The sequence below is a fragment of the Camelus ferus genome, chromosome 27, assembly GCF_009834535.1.
Source record: "Camelus ferus isolate YT-003-E chromosome 27, BCGSAC_Cfer_1.0, whole genome shotgun sequence".
In the NCBI taxonomy this organism is placed as follows: domain Eukaryota; kingdom Metazoa; phylum Chordata; class Mammalia; order Artiodactyla; family Camelidae; genus Camelus; species Camelus ferus.
Window position 1 is genome coordinate 20,694,206 of NC_045722.1, and position 12,320 is coordinate 20,706,525.

At 37.1% G+C, this 12,320-nt stretch overlaps 2 protein-coding genes across 6 annotated transcripts in view; one reads left to right on the forward strand and one right to left on the reverse strand.

Annotated features, from left to right (window-relative positions):
- TTC23 (tetratricopeptide repeat domain 23) overlaps positions 1-6,350 on the reverse strand; it is an 83,322-nt gene extending 76,972 nt beyond the window's left edge. The window contains exon 1 of one of the 3 annotated variants that reach the window (XM_032469397.1): positions 6,333-6,350. Coding sequence is in view for 1 of the 3 variants with exons in the window: in XM_014556696.2 (XP_014412182.2) it covers positions 4,756-4,792 (37 nt within the window). In the remaining 2 variants the exon portion in view is untranslated. Of the gene's footprint in view, positions 1-4,718; positions 5,117-6,332 lie in introns of those variants that run through there. The other 2 variants (XM_006181669.3, XM_014556696.2) reach the window with 2 other exon arrangements.
- Positions 6,351-6,762: 412 nt separating this feature from the next.
- Positions 6,763-12,320, forward strand: part of LRRC28 (leucine rich repeat containing 28) — a 105,328-nt gene continuing 99,770 nt past the window's right edge. For all 3 annotated transcript variants that reach the window (XM_032469399.1, XM_032469398.1, XM_032469400.1), the window contains exons 1-2: positions 6,763-6,919; positions 10,499-10,731. In XM_032469399.1, coding sequence (XP_032325290.1) covers positions 10,564-10,731 — 168 coding nt within the window. In that variant the 5' untranslated portion in view covers positions 6,763-6,919; positions 10,499-10,563. The remainder of the gene's footprint in view (positions 6,920-10,498; positions 10,732-12,320) is intronic.

Here is a 12,320-nt window from a genome sequence, read left to right on the forward strand (position 1 = left end):
ATCTTGAGAAAAAAGAAGAATGAAGGTGGAGGTATCACACTTCAGACTACTACAAAACTACAGTAATCAAAATAGCACGGCACTGGCACAAAAACAGAGACATAGATTAACAGAATAAAATAGGGAGCCCAGAAATAAACCCACACTCTTATGGTCAATTAATCTACAACAAAGGAGACAAGAATATACAGTGGAGAAAAGACAGTCTCTTCAATAAGTGGTACTGGGAAAACTGGACAGTTACATGTAAACAAATGAGATTAGAACATTTCCTCACACCATATACAAAACTAAACTTATAATGGATTGAAGACCTAAATATAAGACCAGAAACCATATAACTCCTAAAAGAGAACATAGGCAGAACACTCTTTGACATAAATCATAGCAATATTTTTTGGATCTGTCTCCCCAGGTAAAAGAAATAAAAATAAAAATAAAAATAAAAATAAATAAATGGGGCCTGATTAAACTTAAAAGCTTTTGTACAGCAAAGAAAACCACTGACAAAATGAAAACAACCTACTGAATGGGAGAAAATATTTGCAAATTATATGATCAATAACTGGTTAATACCCAAAATATATAATTAGCTCATACTCAGTATCAAAAAACCCCAAACAACTGAACTAAGAAATAGGCAGAAGACCTGAATAGATATTTTTCCAAAGAAGATACCAGATGGCCAACAGACACAAGAAAAGATGCTCAACATTGGTAATGTTATTGGTAATAAAATGTTATTGGTAATTGGTTATCAGAGAAATGCAAATCAAATCCACAATGAGATATTACCTCACATGTCAGAATGGCTATCATCAAAAAAGACCACAAATAATAAATGTTGGCAAGGATGCAGAGAAAAAGGAACCCTTGCACAATGTTGGTGAGAATATAAATTTGTGCAGCAATTATGAAGAATGGTATGGAGATCCTCTAATTAAAACACTAAAAATATAACTACCATATGATCTAGCAATCCCACTCTTACATATTGAAAGAAAATAAAGCAAAAGATATATGCACCTGTTGTTCATAGCAGCAATATTTACAATAGCCAAGATTTAGAAGCAACCATCAGCAGATGAACAGATGAAGAATATGTGGTATATATACACAGTGGAGTATTACTCGGCCATAAAAAATAATGAAATTCTGCCATTTGCAACAACATGGATGGACCTAGAGGGTACTATGCTTAGTGTAATAAGTCAGACAGAGAAAGACAAATACTGTATGTCATCACTTACACGTGGAATCTAAAAATTAAAAGAATCAAATGACTATAACAAAACGGAAACAGACTCACAGATATGGAAAACAAACTAGTGGTTACCAGTGGAGAGGGGGAAGTGGGGAGGGGTGAGATAGGGGTAGGAAATTAAGAGATACAAACTACTATGTATAAAATAAGCACAGAGAAATATAGCCATTACTTTATAATAACTTTAAGTGTAGAACAATTTATCAAAATATTGAATCATTATGTTGTATGCCTGAAATTAATAATATTCTAAATCAACTGTACTTCAAAAAAGAGGAATGAAGTACTAACACACACTATAACATGGATAAACCTGAAAAACATTATGCTAAGTGAAAGCCAGATGCAAAATACCATACATTGTATGTTTCCACTTATATTAAATGTCCAGAAAAGGCAAATCTACAGAGACAGAAAATTTATTATTTATTTCCCAGGCTGAGAGTGCTTATAAATGGCACATGGTATCCTTTTACAGTGATGGACATTTTCTAAAATTGGAATGTGGTGACAGTTATACAACTCTGTACACTTTCTTAAAAAATCAATGAGTTGTATGCTTAAAATGAGTGAATTTTATAGCATATAAATTATACCTCTCTAAAGCTGTCGAAAAATAGCTATGAAACCACAATGCAGTTTGATATGTAATTCTGGCTTTTATACATCTTATAACTACAGGACTTTTATAAGATAAGACAGCTCTGATTCCCAAGAACAATGTGGCAGAGGCCCCCAAAATTTTGAAAACCAATCTTAAGTTAATATTCTGGCCCTACAAATAGATAGGTCACATGTCATTAGTGTCCGGCACTAATAGGCCTCAATAAATGTTACTGGTTGAACAACTAAACCATCTTCATAGTGTGATTTCCCCCCAAATATCTCATCTACCTGATATATGAAACTCAGTTGATTAGGGCATTTTTTTTTAATTAAAAAAACTTAAATGAAATGCCAATATCCCCAGGAGAAAAGCAGTTAACAGATGAGATAGTTGGGATCAGATAGGCTATGATGAGGTAAAAAACTAACTCTTAGATGCTTTACGCCCACCTGGTTTAGGAGTAGGGGCTGGAGATGGGGGTGGGGAGTGGGAATGTCTGATTCACAGTCTTTCAGAGACTCAGGTGGACCAAGGTTTAACTGTACATCAACAGGAGTCACAGTTGACTAACAGAGACTGAACAACTGTGGATGGACTTTTCACTAACACCGCCCATGGGTGACACACCTCACGTCCGCTAACATTTCATCTGCTCCCTAACTGCAAAATTAGCTGGGTATCCAGGGCAGTAAATGGAATATCTGGTGAGCGCTGCAGGCTGCCATGTTTGTCATCAGGGGCCCTGGTCTCTGGATTCTTTTCCACAGCTAGAGATAGCCTCCTTCTCCATCTATCTGATTAAAAATCACTTAACAAGAATTTAGGATAGATGACCTTCAGATTCTTTGAAGCAAGTTTTGAAGCAGGGCAAACAAACACTCTGCTTGTATCCCTGAAACACTTGCTTTTTTGGGAAGAGATGGTTCTTGATTCAGCTCTGTTTGCCCAATACTGAGGATAGTACCTGATACATGGTAGCAGATCACTGAGTGTATGGAATTGAGTTTTGTTTGAGATAAACAAGTCAGATGAAAGCCTATAGTCTCAGAAAGAATATCTCTCGTCTCCACATGCTGTTCTTTCATTTTTTAAAATTTTTCGGGGGGAGGTAATTAGGTTGATTTATATTTATATTTTTTAAAATGGAGGTACTGAGGATTGAACCCAGGACCTCACATGTGCTAAGCATGTGCTCAACCACTGAGCTATACCCTTTCCCCCCATGGTGTTCTTCAGTCACAGCTTTTTTGTTGTTGTTGTTGAAATTTCTTCAGTTCAGTTAAATACAACTAAGAAACACACTTAAATTCTGAGGGAAAAGAAGCAAGAACCGATGCAATGTAAACAACAATCACTTTTACTATTTTATTGCACTATTGTCACATCTAATAAAATTTATATCTGTAGTGCTGCACAAAAAAAATAAGCTCAATGCTTTAGAAGAATAGAAAGAAATGCATCAAGATTTATGCTATTCAACCATGTGAAGGTATTTGGATAAAATGTCTTAAGAGGCTGCTACCAACATGCACTCCATTACTTACAGTATTTAGACCCTTAGCTTCCAGTCTTTTCCTTGGAGTTATCTTAAGTTGCAATGTCAGCTTTATCCTTTTCAAATATTACTTTTAAAACCTAGGAACAAACTCCATAATTCTGGGAATTCTGACTCTTCTCTAACTTTTCATGCTTTTTTTTTTTTTAAACCAAGGTCACCAAATGAACCTTTGCTATGTGAGAGCTAATTATTCTTTAGTCGCACATATTTGCTAACAACTCACCCACTACCCTGGGATGCGGTTTCCTTATTTTCCACCTGCAGAAATTCTGCCCATTGCTCAAGCCCAGAATGGATCTTAACCTTATGAAACTCTCCTTGAATGTTCCTGCCATACTGATCTGAGTATCTGAAGCACCTATGGTCTATTAACAGTCATCTATTCACCAAAAACCATCCAGAGGTTTTCATTTAAATCTTTTGAGTCTCATTCTTCTAGCTAGAGTATGAACTTCTTCAGAGACTGTTTTATTTTTTTATATCCCCATATATGGATCAACAGAGAATCCTCAAGAAATATTTATTGCATACCTACTCTTAGGCCTTGTAGAGGTACAGACGTGCCATTAAGTATTATATTTATTAGTTGAATTAACATTTGAAGAATCTTTAAGATGCTATATTTTGGAATTACATATTGGACTTTGATCCTTAATCAATGTTGCTATTTCAAATATAAGTTTTAAAATACATTATTCTCATTTGTCAGTATTTTCCTAAACTTATATTTTAGTTTTAGTGAAAATATCATTTTTGAAAATATAAATGCTGGAATTCATTTTTTGAGAATTTATCCTTACATTCATTACTTACTGATTGTTTCATATACCAATATTATGTTGCCCTTGGTCATTAGCAGATCTGTCCCTGGATCTCCAAATTTATAGATACACACAAAACATGGGGCTAAAGGTGATAATAATTTTCCATTATATCTTTTAATAGATGGCTTGTCAATTATGCTAGGTATGATAATACACATAAAAAATCCTTTTCACTTGATAATTACAATAACATAGTAAGTGTTCCTTTAAAACCATATTAAAGCAACAACAAACCACAGCTTCTTGGAGTATAAAATAATCTATAATTAATCTTGTAAGTGTGCTCTCTTTACCATTCAAAAATCCACTGCTAATCTGGGAATAATGTTCTTCCTAAAGAGAAAAACACCCTCTGAAAATCTCTCTTTCTGCCACTCTTATGTTATGCTTGAATTTTGTCTGCTTTTCCTTTGACACTTACTCCTTTAAAACTAGCAAAAAAAATCAGAAAAGTCTAACTCTCACATCTCTCACTGTGTCGTAAAATCTTTTTGTCAGTTACCCTGCGTGCTTGAGAGGTGGTCCGTTTCTTTTTCCATCGAATTACACAGTTGTCTCCGCAGCCTGATTTGCCAGTTTGGTCCACGCTGTATCGGTTTGGTGATTCTTTGTACCGACTGATGACCATGAAAAAGTCGAAAGCGGAGCAGTTCCAGACTAAATTGGATCAGCCTTTTCCCGTAAAGCAACCTGGTACCTCACAGAATTCCAGGGAGAAAGAATGATAGAGCATGCACCAATAAGGAGTGGAGAAGAGGATTTTGTCGAAGTTTGCAACCCAATCCTTGGGAGCCAGAGGCGGGAATTTTAAAATGGGGTTGTCCTTTCCTTGGAATTTTCTTAAAGTGGTATCGCTGACTGTTGATGTTAAAGTTTGCCAAAGATTGCCAATCGCTAATTTAAACCAGAGGACTTTCCCCCTTTGCTCCGAGTGAGGAAAAATCTGAAAGTGATGCTAGACAAATTGAGAGAAGAGTGGTCGTAAGATAATACACTAATACAAAGAATCACATGGCTACTTTTGTGTCAATTTTAGAAGGCAGAAGTTATTTTAAGATGATTTATTTTTCATGATCAAATATCGGACGTTAAATTAATACATTAAAGTATTTCCTTTTTTAAGAAATGAAAACTAAGAGGCTAACGTTGATTACTTTTTAAGAAATTGTCCTGTCTATAGTTAATTCTTTTTTTGTGTGACTATTCAACATTAGGAGCGAATCGTATTGTTTGGGTTGATCTATAATACCGTAGTGATTTTTGTTTTTACACAAACTGTAGGTTTCCTCGTTTTAAGTCTAGCAAAAAAGTTCTAAGTACCACAAAATTTTAAGTATTTAGAAACCTGTATAAAAGGTCTTAGAAGTACATGACATACATCATGCCATATACTTCAGTAACTTCTGAAGACCAGGTTTACTGGATAATTGGTAAGTATTCTATTACAATTCATACCTTGTTTTGGGGTATTATTTTTATTTAATGTAACTCTGCTTTCTAGGTTATTTATCTCTAACAGTAATTAAATAACCAACATAGATCTATAAAGGTTGCGTGACAATGAACCCCTGGATTAATCAACATCAAGTTTTTCAAAGAGCAATAAACATTAGTTTCACGAGGAATTTTTTTTAAACTTCACTTCAGAAGAAAAGTTGTCACATTAACAAAGCATTATATATGTATTATGTATTATTTATGCTGTTCCCTAGCAATACTTGGCTTTTTTTTTTAACATAAAGATGTTTTTCTTTGATGACTCTTTCTGCTGACGTAGGAATTTTGGTCTTGAAGAAAGATTTATTGACGGCTTACTCAGTCATGCCAGGAACTGACAGAATATTTAATTTATTAAGTTGTTATTGTCCTTTTAACGCTCGTTTCTCACAGCAGACCTTCCCGAATGTCAAGAACAGACGAGGGTACCGCCTTACGTTTGGACCTAACCTGCCAGCGCACAGCGACCGCTTTTACATCGTGCTTAATAACTAACCTACCAGATAACTAACCTTGGCATACTATATAAACCCACCGGACCTCAGTTTTTCATCCGTCAAACGAGTATAATAGTAGTAGTACCTGTGTCATAGGATTTCTGTGAGGGTTAAGCGAGATAATCTATGCACAGCTCTTAGAACGCTGCATGGTACACAGTAAGTGGCTGGGTGCTATTGTTGTAACTCCTCAGCGTATGCACTGAATGAGCGGACGAGTGCAACGGCGAACATATGAATGAAAGAACAGATCAATTACTGGAGGTCTCTGAGGCTGGAGCCTGCTAAATTTCCGCCTCAAAACTCTTAAGCAAAAAGCCACTCTGGACAACAAACTCCGAAGTCGGAGCCGGAAGCAAGAGCTGAGCATAAGGCGGGGCCAGTCGCGGCGAAGCCTCATTCTCGGCCAATAGGCACGTCGCTTGGAAAACGAGCATCTCATCCGACCTATCGTATAACCGCGAGAACAGAGGCACATTATCGCGAGGTTCGATCTTCCTCTCCTCGGCTTCGTCCTCCCCCAACTCCCTCAAGTGAGGGTTCCGCCCCGCTCCGCCCCGCGTCGCCCGCGCCCCTCCCCGTCCCCCGCCCGGCGCCCCGCCCCATTCGCCGAGCCTCGGCTTGCCGTCCAGCGCCCCTGCACTCGGGAGCGCTGGCTCTGCCGGCGCCGAGGTGAGTGTGGCACTTCGCCTCGTCGGGTGGCTCACTTAGCAGGGCGCTCTGGCCCGGGCCCGGGCCCGGGCCCCAGACCGGATCTGGCAAAAGCGTCCGGCCTGCGGCGAGTGGACCCCGGCCCGAGCGGGCCCGTCCGGGCCTCGGGTCGCCACAGCGGCAGGGACCACCTCGCCCTCCTCGCCCTCCTCGCCCTCCTCGCCCTCCTCGCCCTCCTCGCCCGGAGAATCCCAATACGGGGTCTGTGAAATCCTTGCCATTGGGCTCGCTGCTTCCAGACTCTAACGACCTTAGTGTTTGGTTAACTCGGGCTGTGTTTTGCCTAAGACTGCTGCCAACCTTTTTAGTACTGAGAAAATAATCTTTACAAACGCTTTTAATGTACAGTTTTTAATTCCCTAATCGCCAATATTAGGAAATTGGAGTGGGTATTCTACTGAATTAAGTACGGAAGTCAACCTAAGGGACTCCTTTCCTTTAAAACACATCTGCTTAAAAATGTGTGGAATTTTCTTAAGATGGAAAGGTTTATTTGCTTTAAATAATAATAAAGTGGGTTGGTGTTTACCTGTGAGAAAACTATTGTGGAGGTGCAGTTGTATACAGCTAATATTAAGTGTCCTATTTGCTCTTAACTACAGTTAAGAGGCAGTGAAGGGAATATATGTAAGAAGATGATCCTGGTAAAGGCTGTGTGTTGCTTAAGAATGCATATTAGAAAACCATTGCCATTATTTATTATTGGCAGCTTTTAGTTTTCATTTGTGTAGGTTTTATCTCCCGAACTGCCTTCCTAGCAAGATGCATTTTAACAGGGTGTAATGACGTTTTAAAGGCAGCCAGTCCCACACATCAGGATTCAGCGGGATTAGAAGGAAACTTACCAGGTTACACTGTATTTTCTTATTGGATCTTCCATCAGTGAGTGTGGGTTTTGCTTTGTAGTCTTAGATTTATATAAGCTTTGCCTACCACTTAATAGGAAATTGACGTTCAAGAAAGGCCACATTGTAGAGCAGTGTACAGGCTTTGGAGCCAGTCCACCTGGGTTGGAATTCTGGCAAGTTATCCCCCGAGAAACTCAGCTTCCTCATCTATAAAATGGACTAAATAATGTCTGTTGCAATGCAGAGTTTTAAGGATTAGAAATCTTTGTGGCACATAGCAAGCACTCAGCATATAGTATCTACAAGTCAACCTTAGATCAGAGAATAAAAAAAAATACCTTACAATATTACTGACATGCCCTACTTTCACCCTTTCATCAGCTATTTGAGGGCCTGCTTTGTGCTAGATACTGATCTAGAGACAGGTATACAACAGTGAAGAAAACAGCAAAGCTCTCTGCCCTCAGGAGCTTACAGTGCAGTCTCTTGGCCAGATTGACAATAAACACATACACCAATAAATATGTAGATTACAAATTGAGAGAGTCCTACGAAGAAAGAGTAAGAGATAATACTTTAGTTTGGGACAAGGAAGAGATTTTTTCCATTGAAACCTGAAGAGTGTTGGGACAGTGCTTTTAAGGCTAAGACAAGAGCAGCAAGGGGTGTGAAGATTTTGGTACTTTCAAGCACTCGAAAAGTCCAGGAGTTTGATGAGAAGCCAGAGATGGTGCTGCCAGGCTGGAGAGGTGGATGGGACCAGAGCCTTCAAGACTTGTAGGTCTGCTTTTCTAAATAAAGTTTTGAGGGGTTTATTTGGAATGCATGTGACTAGGGAGCCAGTTTACCTGAGAAAGAGGGGGAGACATAATTGGATTCACTTTTTATAAAGATTCCCCGCTAAGTGATTAATGTATTGCAAAGTGACTAGAATGACACAGGGAGAGCAGTAATACAGATGGCCAGGCAGGAGATGACAGTGGCTTTCGTCTTGGCAGATGGAGAGATATGGATAGATTTGAGGTATATTTTGGAGACGGCAACCATAGTCCTTGTGATAGATTGTTAGAGGGGTGGATGAATGACTGGATGGAATAATTCATGACTTCCGGCTTTCTGGGTGGCTGGAAAGGGTGCGGAAGATTTGAATTGGTAATGAAAATCAAAAGCTCTCTTTTGAATGTGAAGTTTGAGATACTTGTGAGACATCTAAACTGCTTCCAGTTTACCACTTAAGTGAATAATCAAATTACCCAGAAAGCCTCCCTTTCCACATAGCATCATCAATATTTCTAGTCTAGTTCACCTTGCTTTACAGAGAGAGAATTAAGTTGTGGAAAGATTGAATATCTTGTTCAGAGCCACATAATAATGTCTCATAAAAATAGGTAAGTAGGTAGAATAAATATGGGGAGGTATTGGACTCATGATGCATTGGAATATTATTGAATATTCCATACTCTCTGCCCTTTTGTATAAAATGGCAGGTGCTTTCTTATTAGGAATTAGAGTTTGGAAATAACAGAAAATAACCAAAAAGTTACAAAACTGGTTATTGAAAGCTTATGTTGCTACATTTTGCACTAAGTTGGTGTTAATTGCCAGGGAAAATAGTTTTTCTTAAGAAAAACAGTTTTCTTTGAAAGGTACGTTCCTTTGGAGAGTTTGAGAAAGGGTGCCCAGGAAAAACAGAGTAGAATCTTTAAACAAAGCTCAACTTCTTTTTAGTGTTTCAGCATTTCCTTAGTATCCTGTGGGACCTTGTGAGACTGTATGTAAAGACTTCAGGCTTTGAAATCCACTGGGCACCCTTCCCCAGCCCAAGAAAAAAATCCTTGTTCCCTTTTGAGCTGTTTGACCTTGGACAAATTATGGAAGCTCAGGGTTTGTTTCTTCTTACAGCAAGTGATTGTGAAGTTAGTTTCTGCTCTGTGCCTAGTGGATAAGATGACCAGCGTTATTTCTCTTCATATCCTTGTCAATTCAGAGCTAGAAGGGAAGTTAATCTGTTCTGGGTTCTGGCCCTTCTGTCTCCATTTTGTATGTTAGGCAACTAAGGCCAAGGGAGATTGTAGTAGAAAAGAACAGGATTCTAATTTCCTGGTATAGTATTTCTCTGAAAGAATAAAGTAAAACTGTATGTTCCCAGGCCTGTTTCATTGCTACTTCTGATCATCTGCAGAGCTAAGGAGAAAGAAAGAAAATATTAGAATATAGGACAATATTTAGAAAGTAAGAAGTGAAGGAAATGAAGTTGTAAGTGATCTAGTTATATTTTATGTGTATTTAAATATTTTTGAAATATCTTAAGCGAAAGACAAGATGAAGTAGTTCAAGAAGGAAATGGGTTTATTGTGTCTGATTTTTAAGCTCTTCCTTTGGTTGCATGTTATGAAACTGGTCTCTTCTCTTAGATAGGAATTCATATCTCAAGTTCAAGAACTGTTTTTTCAAATAGGACTATTCCTACTAAGTAGTAAATATTGCTTAAATAGCGAGAGTATTTTTATTAAATAATTACTCATTTTAATCTCCTCAATATGTGTGAAAATATAGTTGTTATGAGAGAAAAATACAGAAATTGATGTATAACTCTCTTTCGAATGTCTGCAGATAGCTGTATATGCTAACTGGTTTCTTTCGCAGCATTTGTTAGCAATATTATAATTTTAAGTTCTTTTGTTTTGTTTAGAAATTAATCAAGTGGATTTTAAGAAGATGTAGTGCCGCAGCTTGCCTGATGGGATATTTTCAGTCATGGCATCCGAACTTTGTAAGACGATCTCTGTGGCAAGGCTGGAAAAGCACAAGAATTTGTTCTTAAATTATAGGAATCTGCAGCATTTCCCATTGGAGTTACTGAAAGATGAGGGACTACAGTACTTGGAGAGACTCTATATGAAAAGGAACTCCCTTACAACCTTGGTACAGTATTATATTGCATTTTTTTAAAAAGCCATTTATAATGTGATCCTGACCAAGATACATTTTACATATGCTAAGGTATTCAGATCAAGATATATATTACCTCTTGTTGTGTGTAAACAGGTAATAAAAATACACATAAAGGGCATTCTCATTAGGTGAGAATTCACTACCCAAGTTCCTGCAGTTATGAGGTTGCAGGAGTTGTGTAGGAAAGCAAAATACTCAGTAGTGTGCCACTTACAAAATTTGTTCCCATTCAGAAACCTCTCTTCACTTAGCCTGTGCATCTGTCTGGGCCTGTGCTTTCTTTGTATGTTGGATTCCTAGATGGTTTATGGATGTTAACAATACCCAGTAAACCAGTTAAAAAGTAAAGAAGAGAAAGACCAATAAGGATGATTTAGAGGTATTTAAAAAGAGGATGATTTAAAGATTAAAATATTAAGACAGGCATTAGGATGCTTGATGTAGCTTTTGAGTGTTTTGAAAAAAACCCCAAACCAAAAACCAGAAAACCTTCTTTATAATTGTACTTTGAAAATCAAATGACTTTGAATTGAGCTGTCATCCAATTTGTTGGAAAAGTTTTTGCCAAAAAAAGCCAACATTTGATTCACTTTTTAATATTCTAAGAATAAGCACATAGTTACCATTGTAACCTAAATTTTATTACATATAGATTAAAAAAACAAATATTTTTCAAGAGACTGTCCCTATAAAACTTTTTATTCCCACTATTTACTGTGAAATTTGGTCTCTGTTTTAAATGGATTTGCTTTATGTGGCCTTTTTTGGTTATCACTTAGTTTCATTTGAGTCTTACACTGAATTCTAGTTTTTACTCATTTAGATGATTTATAATATCTTGTTTCTTTGTGAATGGACCCATTCTTCTCTCCCTTCTCTATAATGGACTTGCTAAATATCTGAATATATACCTTTCTGGCTTCATTTTATATATGGAGTATTTTCCTGGAAAATTTTATTTAATCTGTGTAAAATACCTGCAATCGGTAGAAGGCATTATAAAATTTGTTTATCTTTGCTGTGTCTGAAAGTAAGCGGAAGTATATCTTTCATTTTTACTGTTTGGCATATTGGTATATATGTTATTTTGCAAGCCTAGTTAGATTTTTAAATTAGATTTTTCACTTTTCAAACTTTAATAGTCTGTATACAGTTATATTAATCTTTTTGCAAAATCATCATTGCATGAGGTGAAACCGTATTTATCTAATGTTTTCCCCACCTTTGGAGAAGAAGTGGTGTAAGAAATAATTTATCTAGGACTATTGCCCAGGTTTTCTCGTGCTTGTTTTTGACATACAAAGAAAAAGCTGTGAATGAATTACTTCTTAACTATCAGTCATAGTCCACTGTGTAGACTTTGCTCAGAGAAATTGACCTTTGCTTTTAAAAGTTACAATAAACTTTTGGTTTTGTGGCAGTTTCTCAGCTGCAGTTTTCTCTTTATGAAAATATTTAAGTATCTACTACACAATTTTAACTGCTATAATGGTATACTTTTTAAGTTCATAGTTTGCCATCTTTTTCACTGAAGATTAAATTGTTGCATATGTTTATAA